Genomic DNA, 21,216 nt, shown 5'->3' on the forward strand with positions numbered 1-21,216 from the left:
ATAATTCTGAATTTTAGGTAACTTGCTAAGTTTTGAAAGAGGATGCTATAGACTTAACTTCTCCTTTAGACTGTAGGACCCCCATCAGCTCATTTATACCAGTCCCAGGTTCACAGGGGCAGCGGCTGTAAGTGACTAGTCTAGTCCTCCCTTTCTCCCCTGTGCCCCAAAGAAGGTTCCCTTTCCAGTTTCAGCCCTTTAGGGGCTTCTCCTCATAAATCATTTATATAGGGTCTTGTACCTGTGCAGGGTACTACGTTAAGTACTTTAAATATAATAGTTCATTTAATATAATAATCCTAGCATGTAACTGCCATTATTATTCCCACTTAACAGATGAGAACATTGAGCAAGGGAGATTAAGTAACTTGCTCAGGGAACTGCACGTCAATGCAGAAATCTGGCTCCAGAGGTGGCGCTGCTCTGAGTCATCAGCAGCTACTGCCTTTGTAACCAAGTGCCTAATTCCCCATCTCTGAAAAACCAGTTCACTTAAAGGTATTAATAAGTCAACGTGACATTAAGTATTATTTTAACGTTTCCACAGCCCTAACTCCACAGGAACCTCAGTGTTTGGGATTTCGAACTATGGTTAGAAAGGGCGTTGATGTTAGGAGGGAGGGCTTCCCTCAGATGAGCTCCTCAAATTACCTTTCTCTAGGAAGGACTCCAGAGAGTCGCCGTTTAAGGAGGATGGTGTTTGGGGGTTTCCAAGAGAGGAAATATTTAAAGCCAGCGGCTGACATATTATTTTGGCAAACGGGAGGGGAAAAAAAAAATCTCATTTTCGGAACACAAGTTTTTAGTCTGGATAATGGGTAAATGACATTAACTCTTTGTTTCATCTTAACCTTCCAAGCTTGTTTTAATTTTGCTTCTCAAACCTCAGGCATCTCCTCCATTATTTGATCTGTCCTTTTAGCTTTTTATCCCTTTTGAAATAGGTGGGAGCATACCCAATTAAAACGCAGAAGGCTCCTTTCTTTTCCGTAGGGCCCGCCGCAGGTCGTCGTCGCGGAAAGGGTTAAGCAGGCGGGTTGGGAGAAGGGTCGGGCTCACACCTTTCCCAGAGACCCCAGGCGGCGGCGGCGGCGGGGCCCGGGAGGGGCGGAGGCTGGGGCAGACGCCTCGCCGCCGCTGCCTCGGCGAATAGCAGTGCGCTGTCCGCCCGGATTGGAGCAGCAGCATCACGCTGACCTCTGCCTGGGATGTAAACCGAGGCGGCCGCAGCCGGCAGAGGAAGGCTCTCGGCTCCTCCGGGAAAGCCAGCTCCAGCACCGGGATCCAAGCGGTGCGCAGGGAGCCGCGTCAGCCTCGACCTGGGCAGCGCCCAGCGGAGGCTGCAGGAAGCGGAGGGAGCCCGGCGCGGGCGGGGACCGTGCGTCCGTTCGCACAGGCAGCGGGAGGAGGGGCGGCGCGAGCCATGGCCGGGGACAGCGAGCAGACCCTACAGAACCACCAGCAGCCCAACGGCGGCGAGCCCTTCCTGATCGGCGTTAGCGGGGGCACGGCCAGCGGCAAGGTACGGCGGGGCCCCGGGGCCGCGCTCTCTTCTCCTCCCCACCTCTCCCCACCCCGGCCCCGGCCCGGCGGCGCCGCATGTGGCCGGCGGCCGCGGGCCATGTCAGTTCCTGCAGCCACCGCGTGGCCCGCGCGCCTCCGCTGCTGGCCGCGCTCCAGTGCAGAGTCTTCCCCGCGCAGACTCCGGGCGCCGCGGCAGGGGACGGGCGGCCGGGGACTCGGGCCATCTGAGGTTCCAGGGGTACTCCGGCCACCGATCACAGGGCTGGCACGCTCCCCGGCGGCGGTAATTCGTGGCCGAGGTCCTATGGGGGAGGGGCAGAGAAAACGGATGCTTATTGTTTTGCAAGTCCGTCGTGGGGGAGAGGGCTTTAAGCGGGGTCCTCTACGAACCCCCGGTACACCCGTCTTCCCTCGGCCTGGCGTTGATGTGCTCGCCCGGCGACGCAACCCCGGTGCCAGGGGCGGAGCGAGCCGGGTAGCCCGACCGGGAGGGCTGCGAGAACGTGCGAGGCGGCGTCCCGGGAAAGGGGAGCCCCACTTGGGCTGGACGCCGGGGCCGGGGATTGCAGGGGTTTCCGGGTAAAATCCTGAGAGCCTAATAGGCGAGGCGACATCAATGAAATGATCATAGTCGGGGCTTCTCTTTTTGGGGGGTTTTAAGAGGAAACGCGGTCGGCTTCAATGAGAAAGTTGTGCTGGCCCCATGCTCTTAGATGTCTGGGGCCGTACGCGTCTTGCATCCGCGGAACGGGGTCGTCCTCTGGCTGTCTGAATCCTCTAGGAGCCTGCTTTCTTTGTTTTTTCAGCAAGGCAAGGAGAGACTAGGGATATGCTTTCTTAGCTTTGCCCGCGGCTTTTTGTGCAGGTGGAGAAGGGTGGAGTCCTCTCAGATGTTTTTCTTTGCTCCCCTGCCTTTAAGATGTGGCTACTTGTTTTCCCTACTGTTTAACAAGTTCATTTGGTGCCCGGGCTCCTCAAGGGGAGCCTGCGAGAGATAGGTGCTGAGCGCTGGGTTTGGCGAGGTGGGATGATGCCTCCTAGGGTCAGGGAGAGCGGAGCAGGAAGGCTGGTTGGCGCCATGAGAAGTGAGCCACGAGGTTTTTGCTCCGGAGCAGACTCTGCCGTAGCCCCTCCTCCATTTTGGTTTTACATTTTTCCCTCCAGGTCTGGACTACTTTGGCGCAGGGGGCCCAGGCACGGCAGCTGGCGCTATGGAACTTCTTTATTGATTAGTTAATCTCGGCTGTAGCTCCCAGGGCTTGGGATATGCCTGCTTTGTGTCCCATAAGTTTATGTTGAATTTGCCCCTGGTTGAATGCCTTTTTAAATTTTTACATGTTTTTTATTGGTACTATTACTAGTAAGTCAAAGCCAAACCAGGATGCCAGCTCTTTTAGGAAATGTACCTGTTATATTAGAATTTTCTCAGTCCCCCTCCGCACCCCACCCCCCGCCCTTTCCATAGTATATTCGTGTTATGTGGGGCCTTTTTTGTTGTTGATGGCCGTATTCCCAGCGCTCCTAGAATGATGCCTGGCACATAGTTGGACCCAAATATTAACCTGAGATCCAGCCCTCCTAGGGGGAAGGAGACCGAAACTGGCAGATGAGTGTAGCATTTAGGAACAAAATGACCTTGGTAATCATCTAAATAATTTAGTCACTACAGAGGTGGAAACTAAGATCCTAAAAGGTGAACTAACTCGCTTCTTATTCTTGTGTGTTCCTCAATCATCACCTTTTCTCAGTGGATAATCAGTATAAATGTGTTATTTGGTAACGTGTCAAGTAGGAGCTAGGAATGAGCCATTAAGGGATCTCTTAACTCTGCTGTCCCTATTTCTCATCAAGGAGGAAGATACTCCCAAGAAAGGGTCTATTTTCATGCAGTTTTTAAAGCATGTTGTATCTTTTGGGCATTAACAAATACTTTGTCATTGTAAGATTTTATAATTTTTTTGTTACTAAAAAAAGCCCAAAGGAGCATTGGACTTCAAAAATTCTTTACTGCAGTCAGTTTGCTGCAATTATGTCTTGATTCTTTAGTCCAGGCCTTAGTGCCTTTTCTCCAAGGAATTTGAAGTTTTTGTTTTTGTTTTTGTTTTAAAGGATGGTCAGCATTAACAAACTGGACCTCCTTTGGAAGCCTCAAGTCTGAACATTGTGGTACAGGAGGGCCTGGAAGCAAAGTCGATACTCTACCCCCTGCATATTTGCTCTGTGCCTGTTAAAGGAATTTGGGAGAAGGCAAAGGGCCCAAGGACATCAACAAAAAAGGACAGTTTTAGAGCTAGAAGGAACCTCAGAGGCCCTGGAGTCCAACACTTCATCTCATCACTTACGGATGAGAAAATAATGAATTCAGATCATATATTCATCCCAGCTATTGGCCTTGTTTAAGAAGAATTGACTAAGGCATGCCCGGAGAACACAAGTTTACACCTTCAACCTGGAAAGGGGCTACTTGGAAATGGCTACAGAATGGTTTCAGAGGTACTTGACCCAAAAGGAAATGGAAATGCAGATTGCTTTGTACTCAGTGGCCCGGCAATATAGATCTTGATTGCTTTTTCCCCTCCTTTATAAGAGAAAACAACTCCCTGTTCAGCTTTTCTTGAGAGCTCTAATTTGTCTCAATGTTGTTGCTGCCCTGAGTTAACAAGTATTTTATCTTAGCCTAAGTTATTTTGGTTGTAGAAGGCAAAAATAGCGATTGTGGTCCATATATTACATTTTTTTGTTTGTTTTGGCCATGCCACGCAGCATGTGGGATCTTAGTTCCCCCACCAGGGATCGAACGCGCACCCCCTGCATTGGAAGCGTAGAGTCTTAACCACTGGACCGCCAGGGAAGTCCCATACATCACATTTTTAAAGTTTGTTTTATACATGAAGATTAATTAGAGCTCTAGAGTAAGGTTTGCTAGGCTGACATGGCAAATTATTGTTAAAAACTCATCTTGAAATTGTGGTGGGTTGAGAAAGTAATTCTGATCTATGTTAAAAATCACATTCTCATATTTCCTCCTAAAGGACAGGTCTAGAGAGAGCAAGAAGTAACACTGGATGGGGAAGAAAAACAGTTTAAACTTCTTTACCTGAATATATATATATATCCATGACTTAAGGTGCCATTCCCTCTCTTTATTTTTGCTGTTTACTGCCCTGTGACTTCTTGGCCAATTGAAATAGCTTCTCGGTCTGCACTGCTGTCAGAGTGGTCTTCCTTAGTGTAGCTCTGACTGTGTCACTCTCCTTTTTGGAAACTTTGGATGCTTCTCCATTGCCCAGGCTATAGGTCAGCTATTTCAGCACAGTGCACATCCCCCTGGCACCCAAATGTGGTCCCAGACTATTTATTTATTTATTTAAAAATTTTTTTAAAATATATTTATTTATTTACCTATGGCTGTGTTGGGTCTTCCTTGCTGTGCGTGCGGGCTTTCTCTAGTTGCGGCAAGCGGAGGCTACTCTTCGTTGCAGTGTATGGGCTTCTCATTGGGGTGGCTTCTCTTGTTGCAGAGCACAGGCTATAGGCACGCAGGCTTCAGTAGTTGTGGCTCGCGGGCTGATAGAGCACAGGCTCAGTAGTTGTGGCGCATGGGTTTAGTTGCTCTGCAGCATGTGGGATCTTCCCGGACCAGGGCTCAAATCCCGTGTCCCCTGCATTGGCAGGCAGATTTCTAACCACTGCGCCACCAGGGAAGTCCCACCAGACTATTTATTTGTCCACTCTTGTCTCCCTTCCCCACACCCAAATGCACACACATACATCTGTGGAACTGCTTTCATTTATACTTTTGCTCCTGGTCTTCTCTCTGGAATGGCCTCTAATCCTTTCAAGGTTTCAGTTCTGTTAATACTTCCCACAGGGAACTTTGTTATCCATTTTCTTAATCAGAATTATTTTTTGTCTCTAATGCTTCCATAGTTTCACCACATTTTGCCTAGTGCTGGGGTTATTTGTTGACTGCTTCCCCCACTATAGTAAAAGTTCTATAAGAGCATCTCATTTATTTCTGCCTTAATGCCCATTACAGTGTTTGATACAGCATTTGTTGAACTGAGTTAGGTAGACCATCATTTGTAATTATCCTTTTATTCTTTTAATTCATAAGACTATTTGAATTAGGCTTTGAAGCCACAGTTGAAACCATATTTAACTGTGCTATTCGTGTTGCAGTGACTAGGCAGTAATAAAAACCCCTGAACCCTAGTACTGTGCATTGGTATTGCTTATTCAGAGCCTAGCATTTAATTAGTATGTACTAAATGAATATTTGTTGAATGTCATTGTGCAGAATACTGTATTAAGAGGAAGTCAGGTTATAAGGAAATATGAGAGAAAGTCTTTGTCAGTATTTTATAGTTACAAGCTGCTTAAACAGCTCAATCAAGCCAATTTATCATTAAAGCATTTCCTTATCTCTTCCTTTTGAAGTGAGGCAGGTGTCTTCCCCATTGATGGATAACACTGGAAGGTGTTAGGAGAATTTTTGACTTGCCTGAGGTCATGTGTAGCTAGTAAGTGATAGAACTCGGATTGGAATCCAGGTTTTTCCTTTACTAAATCTATGCCTGTTTTGAACTTTCTCCACAAGCAGGGACCAGCCTTCAGACGTATTTTGAGGGAGGTCAGTCTGACAGTGTATGAATAATACAGACCAAGAGAGGACATTGCAGTCCCCTCAGAGGTGGGGGCTGTCACCTCAGCTCGGCCCGACCATGAGTCAGCATCTGCTTTTGGAGCGCTCTGGAATGCTCCCTGGACCTCCGGCTCCTCGGCTCCCATTGCCGGGTTCCTGGAACCTCGGCAGCCATCCCCATCCAGCCAGATCACTCATTCCGCACCCTCCCTCCATCAGGTGCTCCCAGAACCATGGGACTGCTTTGGTTCTTTTGCTGTTTTCTCAGAGCTGGCATTGTCTGCTTTGTACCGCCTCAAGCTGCTGCCTGGGAGGTCTGACGTGATCTGGCCCTGCTGACCTCCTGCCACTCTCCCCTTTGCTCTCGATTCCAGCCACATCCCCAGCTTGGCCCATCATGCTTCCCCCCTGCCCAGGGCTCTTCACACTTGCTGTTTGCTCTGCCTGAAATTCCCTCTTGTTCATTGTGCCAGTGCCTAGCACATGCCTGCTAGAATGAAGCCCAAGCAGCAGGTCTTGCTGCTGCTTCCTTTCCTCAGCTGCTGCCTCATTTCTTGTTGGAAAGTCTTTGAAGTGTGTTTCTGATGCACACTGTCTGTGCTCACCTAACTCCAGCTCACTGTACCTATAGCATTTGCTTAGGTCTTCTGCCTGATATTATTTATTTTTTATTTTTTTTAAACATTCCCACCAACAGTGTAGGAGGGTTCCCTTTTCTCCAGCATTTGTTGTTTGTAGACTTTTTGATGATGGCCATTCTGACCAATGTGAGGTGTGATACCTCATTGTAGTTTTGATGTACATTTCTCTAATAATTAGTGATGTTGAGCATCTTTTCATGTGCCTGTTGGCTATCTGTATGTCTTCTTTGGAGAAATGTCTATTTAGGTTTTCTGCCCATTTTTTGATTTTTTTTTTATATTGAGCTATATGAGCTGTTTATATAATTTTAGAAATTAATCCCTTGTCAGTTGCATCATTTGCAAATATTTTCTCCCATTCTGTAGGTTGTCTTTTCTTTTTTTTTTTTTAATTATCTTTTGAGTTATGTTGCTTTATATATTTATTTATTTATTTATTTTAAGATTTAATTTTATTTATTTTTGACTGCGTTGGGTCTTCATTTCTGTGCGCGGGCTTTCTCTAGGTGTGGTGAGCGGGGGCTACTCTTGGTTGCGGTGCGCAGGCTTCTTATTGCGGTGGCTTCTCTTGTTGCGGAGCACAGGCTCTAGGCACGCAGGCTTCAGTAGTTGCGGCATGGGGGCTTCAGTAGTTGTGGCTCGCGGGCTTTAGGGTGCAGGCTCAGCAGTTGTGGTGCACGGGCTTTAGGGTGCAGGCTCAGCAGTTGTGGAGCACGGGCTTAGTTGCTCCGCGGCATGTGGGATCTTCCTGGACCAGGGCTCGAACCCCTGTCCCCTGCATTGGCAGGGGGATTCTTATCCACTGCACCACCAGGGAAGTACTGTAGGTTGTCTTTTCATTGATATTATTTCTTTGTTGAGTCTTGCTCTCATGAGGTCCTGTGATGGAGACAGGTTGTGTTTGGGAATTTCATGGCTGAAGACCTGACCTTTTTTGCTAGTGGGATCTGAGATGGTGTTGTTGGAATTGCTTAAGATCTCTAAGGTCTTTTAGACATGTGTCTCAATTTTTTAAATCAATAAAAACACTTGAGAGTATATTCTGTGTGTGTGTGTGTGTTTATGTGCTTTCTTGTCCATTAAACTTTTTATCATTAAACCAATTTATCATTAAAGCATTTGATCATCTTGTTATTGTAATGTATCATGTATCTGAATATGCAAATTATGTAAGTATAATCAATATAATTAAAAACAAAAATAGGGATTATGAAAGGATAAGAAAAATGAGATAAACACTTAAAAATTGTGGTTTCTTTAGCAGTATAAAGACTTTTGGTTCTTACTGAATGTTTTATTTTTAAAAATCTTATTTCAAATGTGGTGATTCATGAATCTTGGATGATCTTGGTGATATTACTCTTAGTGATAATATAAGGCTGAAAGTTTGGTTCTAAGTTAAGTATCATGAATCTTGATTTCATGACTGTATTTAAAAAAGTTATTCCCCAAAATGATCCAAGTACAAGAAACTCATCATTTGCAGTATTTATAAAATCATGAGAGTCCCATCCCCCAATTATGCAGCTAGAAAATTTTCATCTTCGTTGTTGTCCATCAGCTATTTTTGCAAACCAAGATGCTCCATTTAATGTTTTCTTTTTTGTTTTTTTTATACAGCAGGTTCTTAGTAGTTATCCATTTTATACATATTAGTGTATATATGTCAATCCCAGTCTCCCAATTCATCACACCACCACCATCCCGTGTGATCCCACATTTCATTTTGGTGGAGCATTCACTTTTGCAATAATAGTGACAGAAGATTCTACCACTTGCTTTTTGTATGACTTGTGGCACATTACTGTAGAGCTTTGGTAAGGTAAGAATTTTGCCTGGTACATACATGGTAGAAGCATAAGAATTTTGTGTGTGTGTTGTTGAAGTTGAGTTGTGCTTCTTTATTGCTTTAATCAGGCTGTAAGTATGCTGTCTGGTCTGATATCCATACCTCCCTTCCCCTCAGCTGGAGAGCTGTTTTGTCATATCTCAGCAAACATCCTCTGTTTGTTTGCCTGTCCTGTAGGAAGTCCAGAGTTCTGCAGTTGTCTGTAGGGTTGCCTCCTCCCGCATGGTGGAGGGTGAGCTCTGTCTGTGCAGGTTGGTCGTCTCTCTCAGGCTCTACACAGAGCTTGTAGTAGAATGGGATGCTAAGGGCGCTGACCTGTGATTTTGAACTGTGGTCTTTAAACATGTTTGCATCCATTTCTGCTAAGAGAATTTTGGAGAATTCTTTATCCCTGTCACATGGTTTTGACATCAGTTTTTTTCATCACATGAGTAAAGAGTAGCAAAGTATGTAATTTCTGATATATTGTAAATGTTGACGTTTTAAAATAATAATTGTTTCATTCTCTTAAATGTGCTCTAAATACTGTAATAATTTGACCTATTACCATCCATTTTAGAAATACATGAATAAGCTCTTCATTGAATCAGAAATGTTAATTTTTCATTTTTTTCTCCTTGAAATCTTATTTCAATTCCACTTCCTCCGCAAAATGTTAATTTATTTTTATGCTTGAAAATTTTTTATCGATCACTCTGTCATCCTTCTGCAACAAAAATATGTATGTACATTGGAATGATCTTTATTTCCTGTTCTCATAAGTCTCTTCAGTGTTAATTTCCTTTGGATTGCATCAGTACAGTTATTAGCATAAATTAATCAGATCAAGTAGATATACATTTTGATAAGTAATTAGGCACAAAAGGTAGAATTATGTCGGAAAGCAACTTGATGAGACAGGTGGAGCTCCCCCACCCAATTATTTCATGTATTGGGGGATGATTCCTACTTAATGCTAGAATAAGATTTTTTGCTTGTTTAGATGTAAACTTTGAGAAACTTTGTTGACGTAAGTAGATGGGAATGGAAGAACTTCTGTTATATCAAGGTCACCCAGTTTTCATCTTTCTATTTATATGTCAGAACCTGATGTGTGTTTATGAATCAGCCAGCTTGCCACTCACCTCCCTTTAATTTTGTTGAAAGCAGAAAACTGGAAGCCTCCAGAATTGTAAAAGCATTTGTTACCCACTCATTAGGTCATTCACTTTTTAGTATCGGCACTAGTACTTCAAATCAGTTTATGGCCACTGATTTAGGAAACTTGGGTTTCGGTCCAACTTTGCCAGTTATTTATTAGGTATATTCATCTATAGAAGAGGGTCCTTACAGCTCTTAGCGTTTCACAATTCCACAGCTTGCCTTGAGTATCCTATAATTGTTTTCTTACTACTGGTCACACAGATCAAGTACTTTTCAAATCTTCAACTCCGAACCTCTATGATGCGGTTGGCATTTGTAATCTTTTGGTGGGGTTCTGAAGGACTGTCATCTCTTGGCCCTTGCCAACACCCACCTGAACTGGATTTCTCGGAGGTCCTGGGGCCCTGTGTGCTTTCTCTCACAGATAGATGTTGCTCCTTTTCACTAGAGTCCCTTCCTCCCTCCATCCTCCTTCCTTTTCCTTACCCGGATAGCCCCTGCTCATCTTTCCATTGGTGTCTCTGTCTCCTAGGCAGTCCTCCTAGGCTGGCATGATGGAGTGACCCTCTGCTGTGCTGCTAAAGCGTCCTACCAGACCTCCATTGTAAAATTCTCCCCCACCCAGGGCAGTCCTTGCTTCTTTAGTCTGTCTTCCTCTCTAGACGGAGCTCTCAGCATCAGAGACTATGTTTACCTCACTGTTGCCTGAGCGAGGCTCACAAATGGGCTAAAAACAGTCTATGTGAGTTCTCAATAAGTGTTTGTTAAATAACCAAACATTAAGGACTCTTCTCAACTCCCTGACATCTTCACTTAGATGTATAACAGGAGTCTCAATACGTCCAATATTTAACTCCTGCTCTTCCCTCAAATGTGCTCAACCTGCAGCCTTCCCCATCTCAGTTGATGACATTTTCAGCCTTCTAGTTGCTCAGGCCTAAGACTTTGGAGCCATTCTTGACTCCTCTTGTATTCACTTGTATCCAATCCATTAAGGAATCTTGTTGACCTTACCTCCATACCTACATGTCCACAATCTGACCACTTTTCATCTCCACTGCTTCCACTCTGGTCCAAGCCACCAGCATCTCACAGCTGGGTCATTGCAGTAGAATCCTGACTCATCTCCCTGATCTACTCTTTTTTTTTAAATTTATTTTTATTTTATTTTATTTTATTGATTTGAGTCCTCTCCCTCTTTTTCTTGTTGAGTCTGGCTAATGGCTTATCAATTTTGTTTATCTTCTCAAAGAACCAACTTTTAGTTTTATTGATCTTTGCTATTGTTTTCTTTGTTTCTATTTCATTTATTTCCGCTCTGATCTTTATGATTTCTTTCCTTCTGCTAACTTTGGGTTTTGTTTGTTCTTCTTTCTCTAGTTCCTTTAGATGTAAAGTTAGATTGTTTACTTGAGATTTTTGTTGTTTCTTTAGGTAGGCTTGTATAGCTATAAACTTCCCTCTTAGAACTGCTTTTGCTGCATCCCATAGGTTTTGGATAGTCGTGTTTTCATTGTCATTTGTCTCTAGGTATTTTTTGATTTCCTCTTTGATTTCTTCAGTGATCTCTTAGTTATTTAGTAACGTATTGTTTAGCCTCCATGTGTTTGTGTTTTTTACGCTTTTTTCCCTGTAATTCATTTCTAATCTCATAGCGGTGTGGTCAGAAAAGATGCTTGATATGATTTCAATCTTCTTAAATTTACTGAGGCTTGATTTGTGACCCAAGATGTGATCTATCCTGGAGAATGTTCCGTGTGCACTTGAGAAGAATGTGTAATCTGCTGTTTTTGGATGGAATGTCCTATAAATATCAATTAAATCTATCTGGTCTATTGTGTCATTTAAAGCTTCTGTTTCCTTATTTATTTTCATTTTGGATGATCTGTCCATTGGTGTAAGTGAGGTGTTAAAAGTCCCCCACTATTATTGTGTTACTGTCAATTTCCTCTTTTATAGCTGTTAGCAGTTGCCTTATGTATTGAGGTGCTCCTATGTTGGGTGCATATATATTTATAATTGTTATATCTTCTTCTTGGACTGATCCCTTGATCATTATGTAGTGTCCTTCCTTGTCTCTTGTAACATTCTTTATTTTAAAGTCTATTTTATCTGATATGAGTATAGTTACTCCAGCTTTCTTTTGATTTCCATTTGCATGGAATATCTTTTTCCATCCCCTCACTTTCAGTCTGTATGTGTCCCTAGGTCTGAAGTGGGTCTCTTGTAGACAGCATATATATGAGTCTTGTTTTTGTATCCATTCAGCAAGCCTGTGTCTTTTGGTTGGAGCATTTAATCCATTCACGTTTAAGGTAGTTATCGATATGTATGTTCCTATGACCATTTTCTTAATTGTTTTGGGTTTGTTTTTGTAGGTCCTTTTCTTCTCTTGTGTTTCCCACTTAGAGAAGTTCCTTTAGCATTTGTTGTAGAGCTGGTTTGGTGGTGCTGAATTCTCTTAGCTTTTGCTTGTCTCTAAAGCTTTTGATTTCTCCATCAAATCTAAATGAGATCCTTGCCGGGTAGAGTAGTCTTGGTTGTAGGTTCTTCCCTTTCATCACTTTAAGTATATCATGCCACTCCCTTCTGGCTTGTAGAGTTTCTGCTGAGAAATCAGCTGTTAACCTTATGGGAGCTCCTTTGTATGTTATTTGTCATTTTTGCCTTGCTGCTTTCAATAATTTTTCTTTGTCTTTAATTTCTGCCACTTTGATTACTATGTATCTCGGCGTGTTTCTCCTTGGGTTTATCCTGTATGGGACTCTCTGCGCTTCCTGGACTTGGGTGGCTATTTCCTTTCCCATGTTAGGGAAGTTTTCGACTATAATCTCTTCAAATATTTTCTCTGGTCCTTTCTCTCTCTCTTCTCCTTCTGGGACCCCTATAATGCGAATGTTGTTGTGTTTAATGTTGTCCCAGAGGGTCTCTTAGGCTGTCTTCATTTCTTTTCATTCTTTTTTCTTTAGTGTGTTCTGCAGCAGTGAATTCCACCATTCTGTCTTCCAGGTCACTTATCCGTTCTTCTGCCTCAGTTATTCTGCTATTGATTCCTTCTAGTGTAGTTTTCATTTCAGTTATTGTATTGGTCATCTCTGTTTGTTTGTTCTTTAATTCTTCTAGGTCTTTGTTAAACATTTCTTGCATCTTCTCGATCTTTGCCTCCATTCTTATTCCGAGGTCCTGGATCATCTTCACTATCATTATTCTGAATTCTTTTTCTGGAAGGTTGCCTGTCTCCACTTCATTTAGTTGTTTTTCTGGGGTTTTATCTTGTCCCTTCATCTGGTATATAGCCCTCTGCCTTTTCATCTTGTCTATCTTTCTGTGAATATGGTTTTTGTTCCACAGGCTGCAGGATTGTAGTTTTTCTTGCTTCTGCTGTCTGCCCTCTGGTGGTTGAGGCTATCTAAGAGCTCCCTGATCTACTCTTATCTTCCTGTTCTCTTCTTATCGTAGCAGCCAGAGTGATTCTGTTAAAATGAAGGAAGGTTGGATAGCAGTTTCCCTGCTTCTACTCACAACCTTGCAGTAGCTTCCTATTTTACTCTCAATAAAAGCCAAAGTCCTTACAAAGATCCACAGGGTCCTACAAATGGGCCTTTGCATTGGCTGTTCATTCTGCAGGGACAGCACTTTCTTCAGACATCTGAATAGTTAACTCTCTCACCTCCTTGGTCACCTTATTTAGAATTGCACCCAGTGGGCACTCAAATATTTGTTGGAAAATGGATGAAGAGTTCATTATTTCCTTGCTCAGTTATCCCTTCTAATACTAGTTTTCAGCACTTAAACCCAGTTGCTTTGGCTGTTGCTGGGAGATCACTGTCCCTTTGCTGGTCACATTTGTACTTCCTCTTGGACATCACTTCACCAGGATAGGATTGTGGGCACATTGCCAACCACAGAGCTCGGTGTCAGTGTACATGCTAGATGGCTTAGGTGCCTGTTTAATGGCGCATTTAAAAAATATATAATGAACCTTAATATCTTGCTGTCAAATTCATATTAGGGATGCCACCTAATTTTGTTTAATGAAATGCTTGTTGATATGAACTAGATTTTTACTTTAACTCAAGAAATGCTAGAAGAGTATATCTTTTAAACCAAAACGATTATCTTCTCTATCTTAGAGGAAGGTAGATGCATCATCTTTTGAGAAAAACTATCTCTGCTTTGGGCAGCTTGCATTCCTCTGAATATAGGCCTTTCATAGCATGGATTGGAGTTGCAGAAGTGCTGAGCAGAGCCATAGGGTGGGAAAACATGGTAGCTTTTTAGGTTCTTTTGAGTTTAGTGTGGCTTGTAGGCAACAGAGTATGTCCTTACTGAATTAGAGAGATTTGACATGACAGACACTGTCCGAAGCTATGTGTGTAATTTTGTATTGTCCCATTGGGGTTATTGGTGTTCTTCCTTTCATCAACACAGATGAGACATAATTATATGTATTACAAACTTTAGTTTCTGCTGTAAAACAGCAGTGTTAAGATCTGAGATGCTACTATTTAAAATGTTTTCTTTTTTTTGACAAAAGAAATGCAGATACTTTGTAAACTGAAACAGTTATGGTCTTCACTGTTCTAGTAAATTTATGATAGGACTGATAATAAGTAGTTCTGCACAGGAATAGAACTTGGAACCCAGGGCAAATACCCAGGAGCCACGGGTAGCCTGCCCCATCTGTGCAGCTGATGGGTTAGCACCTCTGCCAACAGGTGCATTGGAATCAGCGTGGCATTTATCAAAGCAGCTGTGGTATGACTGCCCTTTGTCTCAGTGGAAGGTTTCTTTTCTTTTTTTTTTTTAATTTTAATTTTTTTGGCTGTGTTGGGTCTTCGTTGCTGCGCCGGGTCTTTCTCTAGTTGCGGCGGGTGGGGACTACTCTTCGTTGTGGTGCACGGGCTTCTCATTATGGTGGCTTCTCTTGTTGCGGAGCACGGGCTCTAGGCGCACAGACTTCAGTAGTTGCAGCACACAGGCTCAGTAGTTGCAGCATGTGTGCCCTAGAGCACAGGGGCTTCACTAGTTGTGACATGTGGGCTCCGTGGTTGTGGCTCACGGGCTCTAGAGTGCAGGCTCAGTAGTTGCGGCGCACGGGCTTAGTTGCTCCGTGGCATGTGGGATCTTCCCGGACCAGGGATCAAACCCGTGTCCCCTGCATTGGCAAGCAGATTCTTAACCACTGCACCAGCAGGGAAGTCCCAGTGGAGGGTTTCTGAGGACCTGTTTCTGTTGTATGGTGTATTGGTTGTCTGCACGAACTTTCTCCAGAATTTCTCCAGTAGTTGAGTTTGGTGAGGAGATTGGTTAAGAGCCCTGCTGTTTCAGGTGGGCTGCATTTCCTGGGGACCTGTTGATTTTTCTAATGAGGTAAAACATGCATTAAAAATTTATTTTATTTTATTTTATTGAAGTACAGTTGATTCACAATGTTGTGTTAATTTCTGCTGTACAGCAAAGTGATTCAGTTATACATATGTATACATTCTTTTTCATATTGTTTTCCATTATGGTTTATCACAGGATATTGAATAGAGTTCCCTGTGCTATACAGTCAGACCTTGTTGTTTATTCATTCTATATATAATAGTTTGCATCTGCTGATCTCAAATTCCCAATCTATCCTTCCCCCAACCCCCCTTGGCAACCACAGGTCTATTCTCTATGTCTTTGAGTCTGTTTCTGTTTCATAGATAAGTTCATTTGTGTCATATTTTAGATTCCACATGTAAGTGATATCATATGGTATTTGTCTTTCTCTGTCTGACTTCACTTAGCATGATAATCTCTAGGTCCATACATGTTGCTGCAAATGGCATTATTTCATTCTTTTTTATGGATGAGTGGTATTCCATTGTATATTCGTACCACATCTTCTTTATCCATTCATATGTCGATAGACATTTAAGTTGTAAAACATGCTATTTTAATTAGTCAGTGGTTTCATTTTCCTCTACCCCCCTTGCAGAGAAAGTAAATTTTTAAAAAATATTTACTTATTAATTAATTTATTTTGGTTGTGCTGGGTCTTAGTTGCGGTAGGCAGGCTCCTTAGTTGCCACACATGGACTCCTTAGCTGTGGCATGCATGTGGGATCTAGTTCCCTGACCAGGACTGGGCCGCCTGCATTGGGAGCATGGAGTTTTAACCACTGCACCACCAAGGAAGTCCTGAGAAAGTAAACCTCTGAAAGCATAAGGAGCAGACGACTGAGTGACACATAGCAATTGAATAAGGGGCAGTGAGTACTCTTCTGAAGGCATTGGAGGCAGAGCCCTCCTTGTCTGACTCTGGAGAACACAAGCTAGAGGCTGTGCTGGATTGATCATTTGGGTTCTGGAGGGACACGATCACGGGACGTCATGCTGGAAGTGGAAAAGCTTGTGTTTTGTACATCTGAGAAGAGCTAATCCCCAGCCTGCCATGAGGCTCCTTTTGCAGGTCTTTGTGGGGTTCAAGGTCTTGGTGTGATAGAATCAAAGCTTTATGATGTCTCTCCTTGCAGCAGGGATTGCAGTAGATCTCCAGTAGGTCCAGACAGCTCGATGGGCTTTGGAGTCAGCGTGCTTGTGTTAACGTCCCAGTTCCACCACTCTTCATCTGTTTCTTCCGAACCCCTTTCTCCATCTGTGAAAAGGAAATCATGTCTCATTTGGAGAGTTGCTAGGGTTCCATGAGAAGGAGCAGGAGTACATACATCGCAGGGAGTCTACAGGGGACCTGTTCTCCTGCACCGTGGTTCCTGCTCTGCAGCAGCCGTGCTGTCACTGCAGGCTCTTTGGCCATCCTGCTGACACTTCTGACCAGCACGGCTCCCTGAGCACATGAGCCTGGCGCTGTTCAGGCGTTGCGGTGTTGATAGTGATGAGGACCCATTAGGGCATTGTGATTCCCACTTGCTAACCGTGATGCTGTCTCCTTGAGGCCATGGCCTGTCCTCTTTGCTGATAAGGCCATGACTAGTCACATGTTGACTTCTCAGTGTTCTTTTTCTCATCCCCAACTTGCTGGAGGCCTTAGCGATCCTGTTCTGTAGCTGTTAAGATGGACTTGTTTTATAAAGGGTAGTTATGGGGAAAAAAAGCAATTAATTAACATTCCTTCTTTTTTTTTGGCTGTGCCACGTGGCTTGTGGGAACTTAGTTCCCTGACCAGGGATCAAACCTGCACCCCCTGAAGTAGAAGCATGGAGTCCTAACTGCTGGACCACCAGGGAATTCCCTAACATTACTTTCTTAAAAAAAAAAAAACCCTTTTAATTAAAAATAGAACATACAGGAATGGGTGTAAATTACAAGTGTGTGGTTCAGTGAATTAATCACAAAGTGACTGCACCTGTGTAGGTACTTGCCCAAGTTAAGAAATATATTGTGACCAGCATCACTGCAAGTCCCTTGCCATCACTACCCTCCTCTCAGTTGTCTCTTGATTGTCTGCTAGATGTGAGGCAGTGTTTCATAGCTGTAGAGTTACCATGTATGACTTGTGGGACTCTAGGAACTTGGTCTTGTATAGGAGATACATACATATGAAAATAAAGCCACTGAAGCTTTCACCCTTGTCTGCCTCTGAGAGAAAAGGTCTTGTCTTCCATTCATTGGTTCATTCTGTAAATATTTATTGATTTCTGACAAAGTGCCAGGCACGCTGTTAAGTACTGGGACTACAACAGTGATTAGATAAAGCCCTTGACCTCATGGGGCTCACATGTCTAGGTCTGACTCACGGGTGCTAACCTACTACCTAACTACGTGGTAGGTGTTTAATAAATGTCTTCCAAACCCAACTAAATATAATCCCTTTACTCTTCTCCTATGGCATTTACCCTTTTGTAGTACTGTGCTCAGCTGTTAGACCTCTGACTTTTTCCCCCCATATTTAAAAAAAAAATTATTTATTTTTGAGATATAGTTGACTTACAGTATTATATTAGTTCAGGTGTACAATATAGCAATTCAAAATTTTTGTAGATTATACTCCATTTATAGTTACTGTAAAATATTGGCTGTAATCCCTGTGCTATACAATATATCCTTGAAGCTTATTTATTCTATTCATAGCAGTTGGTACCTCTTAATCCTCTACCCCTATCTTATCCCTCCCCGCTTCCCTCTCCCCACTGGTAACCACTAGTTTGTTCTCTATATCTGTGAGTTGGGTTTTTGTTGTTGTTGTTATATTCACTAGTTTGTTTTATTTTTTAGATTAGACATATAAGTGATAATATATGGTATTTGTCTTTCTCTGACTTATTTCACTAAGCATGATACCCTCCAGGTCCATCCAAGACCTCTGACTTCCAGATTCCAGGATCCTGGAATGCAGGTTGTGCATCTTTGTATTCCTAGCCTCTTGCATAGAAAGGACTTCGGTCTGATTATTGAAGGTGTGACAAGTGCCGAGTAAATGGTACAGTCAGTAAGTGTTGTCGGAAGTTAAGAGGAGTTGGAGAATGTTAATGGCTATGGTAAAGCTTTTCTTGCTAAAGTCACCAATAATCACCTAGTCCCTAAGGCCCATTAAAGCTGTTGATTCCTTAGTTTACTTTTCTGTAACAATTGACAATGACCAATTCCTCTGACGAAAGTTTTTTTTTTAAATTAATTTACTTTTGGCTGTGTTGGGTCTTTGTTGCTGCACGCGGGCTTTCTCTAGTTGCCGCCAGCGGGGGCTGCTCTTGGTTGCGGTGTGCAGGCTTCTCATTGATTGAGGTGGCTTGTTGCGGAGCACGGGCTCTAGGCATGCGGGCTCAGTAGTTGTGGCACGTGGGCTCAGTAGTCGTGTCTCGCGGGCTGTAGAGCGCAGGCTCAGTAGTTGTGGTGCACGGGCTTAGTTGCTCTGCGGCATGTGGGATCTTCCCAGACCAGGGCTTGAACCCATGTCCCCTGCACTGGCAGGCGGATTCTTAATCACTGCGCCACCAAGGAAGTCCCTGGGGAAAGTTCTTTGATTTCACCACTCTAGGCTGACTTTCTCCCTGTCTCATGGTTCTTCCACCTCTGAGGGTTTTTTCTGCCTGTGAATGTGTCATGCCTCAGAACCCCCTCCTTGGCTCACTGGTTTGCACCCTCTGCATACTCTGTATCCTCCATTTGTTGATGACTCCCAGGTGATTTCCTGCCCTGAGTCTGTTCCTGGGTTCCTTTCCCACTTATCCAGCTGTGTCCTGGGCATTGCCCTTTGATGTTCATGAACTAAGTTTATTCAGAACTAGACGCCTAGTCCCTAGTACCCAGTCTCAACTGCTCCCAGCCACAGGTGCTGCACTACCCGTATTTTCTCTCCGCACAAATGCATGGGAAAGAAACCGCAAGTCATCTCTCTCCAGCGCTCCTCCATCCTCCCACACCCATCCTGGCTCCCGGGGTCCCACCAGTTCTACTTGCTGAATTTCCCTTGGAATTACCCCCTCCCTCCCTCGCCTGCATCCATCATTTCTTGCCTGGATAACTCTCCAGTGGCTGACTTCCCAGCCGCCAATCTGGACTTCTTTCAAGACATTCTCCACACTGTTGCTGGAGTGATCATGCCTGTCACTCCCCAAAAATGCTTTAGTGGCTCTTCTTCGCCTTCAGTCTGCCGTCAGCATTGCCTCCCACCTAAGCCATGGTTTAGTCTCTCCAGGCTTACTTCCTGTTTCTCTCCATACATACACCATGCCTGTCCTTTCCAACCCAGATGTCAGCTTACAGTTCCCAGATCTTGGAGAGCTCACCTCCACACCTCTGGACATGTGGCTGCTTCTTCTTCACATGTTGTCCCCTCCCCTTTTGTCCCGTCCCTTCAAAACCCTGGGAGGTGTTCTCTGGCCGTCCACTGTGCTCTGAATTGAGGTTCCCATCCTGTGTTCTCCTCCCTCTAGCACGCTGTTTGCTGTTTGCTTATTTTTCTTCCCAGCGGACTGAGTTTTAAGAGCAATGTCTTTCATTTCTACTATGCCTAGAATATCATAGGTATGAGGGTTTTCTTTGTTTTTTTGTTTGTTTTGCTACGAGTGTAGGATTGAGTTATGTGTGGGTTCACCTGGATAAATTTTTTTTTTTCATTCTAACATCAGAATTTGAGATCTGAAAAATTAATCTCACATATATATAGTTCTTGGTTGATGTGGCACAGATGTTCATGGCAGTTGCTCTCTGCAGAGCTGAACATTAAACTAGTGTTGGTAGGAAGTATACTAGCAGGAGGCACACTTGTTGATTTTATTTTATTTTTTAATTTTTTTATAAGTTATTTCTGAGATATACATTTTAAAGTAATAACTAGAATTATGACTTATAACATTATACCAGAACATATAAGATTTTTAGAAATTTCATGTAATGTCTGAAACATTTATATTAACATATTTCCATACAAATAACCCAATGAAAGTTTAGTATTAGTTGTTTTGCTTGTTTGTTTTTTTATACTGCAGGTTCTTATTAGTCATCAATTTTATACACATCAGTGTATACATGTCAATCCCAATCGCCCAATTCAGCGCACCACCATCCCCACCTCACCGCAGTTTTCCCCCCTTGGTGTCCATATATCTGTTCTCTACTTCTGTGTCTCAACTTCTGCCCTGCAAACCGGCTCATCTGTACCATTTTTCTAGGTTCCACATACATGCGTTAATATACGATATTTGTTTTTCTCTTTCTGACTTACTTCACTCTGTATGACAGTCTCTAGATCCATCCACTTCTCAACAAATGACCCAATTTCGTTCCTTTTTATGGCTGAGTAATATTCCATTGTATATATGTACCACAACTTCTTTATCCATTCGTCTGTTGATGGGCATTTAGGTTGCTTCCATGACCTGGCTATTGTAAATAGTGCTGGAATGAACATTCGGGTGCATGTGTCTTTTTGAATTACGGTTTTCTCTGGGTATATGCCCAGTAGTGGGATTGCTAGATCATATGGTAAATCTTTTTTTAGTTTTTTAAGGAACCTCCATACTGTTCTCCGTAGTGGCTGTATCCATTTACATTCCCACCACCAGTGCAAGAGGGTTCCCTTTTCTCCACACCCTCTCCAGCATTTGTTGTCTGTAGATTTTCTGATGATGCCCATTCTAACTGGTGTGAGGTGATACCTCATTGTAGTTTTGATTTGCATTTCTCTAATAATTAGTGATGTTGAGCATCTTTTCATGTGCTTCGTGGCCGTCTGTATGTCTTCTTTGGAGAAATGTCTGTTTAGGTCTTCTGCCCATTTTTGGATTGGGTTGTTTATTTCTTTAATATTGAGCTGAATGAGCTGTTTATAAATTTTGGAGATTAATCCTTTGTCCGTTGATTTGTATGCAAATATTTTCTCCCATTCTGAGGATGGTCTTTTCGTCTTGTTTATAGTTTCCTTTGCTGTGCAAAAGCTTTGAAGTTTCATTAGGTCCCATTTGTTTATTTTTGTTTTGATT

At 43.3% G+C, this 21,216-nt stretch overlaps 1 protein-coding gene across 4 annotated transcripts in view; it reads left to right on the forward strand.

Annotated features, from left to right (window-relative positions):
* Positions 1 to 1,094: 1,094 nt before the first annotated feature.
* Positions 1,095 to 21,216, forward strand: part of UCK2 (uridine-cytidine kinase 2) — an 83,189-nt gene continuing 63,067 nt past the window's right edge. Inside the window, exons 1-2 of one of the 4 annotated variants that reach the window (XM_036867788.1) lie at positions 1,427 to 1,522; positions 3,634 to 4,017. In XM_036867788.1, the coding sequence (XP_036723683.1) occupies positions 4,006 to 4,017 (12 nt within the window). In that variant the 5' untranslated portion in view covers positions 1,427 to 1,522; positions 3,634 to 4,005. Of the gene's footprint in view, positions 1,523 to 1,726; positions 1,808 to 3,633; positions 4,018 to 21,216 lie in introns of those variants that run through there. The other 3 variants (XM_036867797.1, XM_036867807.1, XM_036867782.1) reach the window with 3 other exon arrangements.

Source organism: Balaenoptera musculus, chromosome 1, assembly GCF_009873245.2.
Source record: "Balaenoptera musculus isolate JJ_BM4_2016_0621 chromosome 1, mBalMus1.pri.v3, whole genome shotgun sequence".
NCBI classification, from domain to species: domain Eukaryota; kingdom Metazoa; phylum Chordata; class Mammalia; order Artiodactyla; family Balaenopteridae; genus Balaenoptera; species Balaenoptera musculus.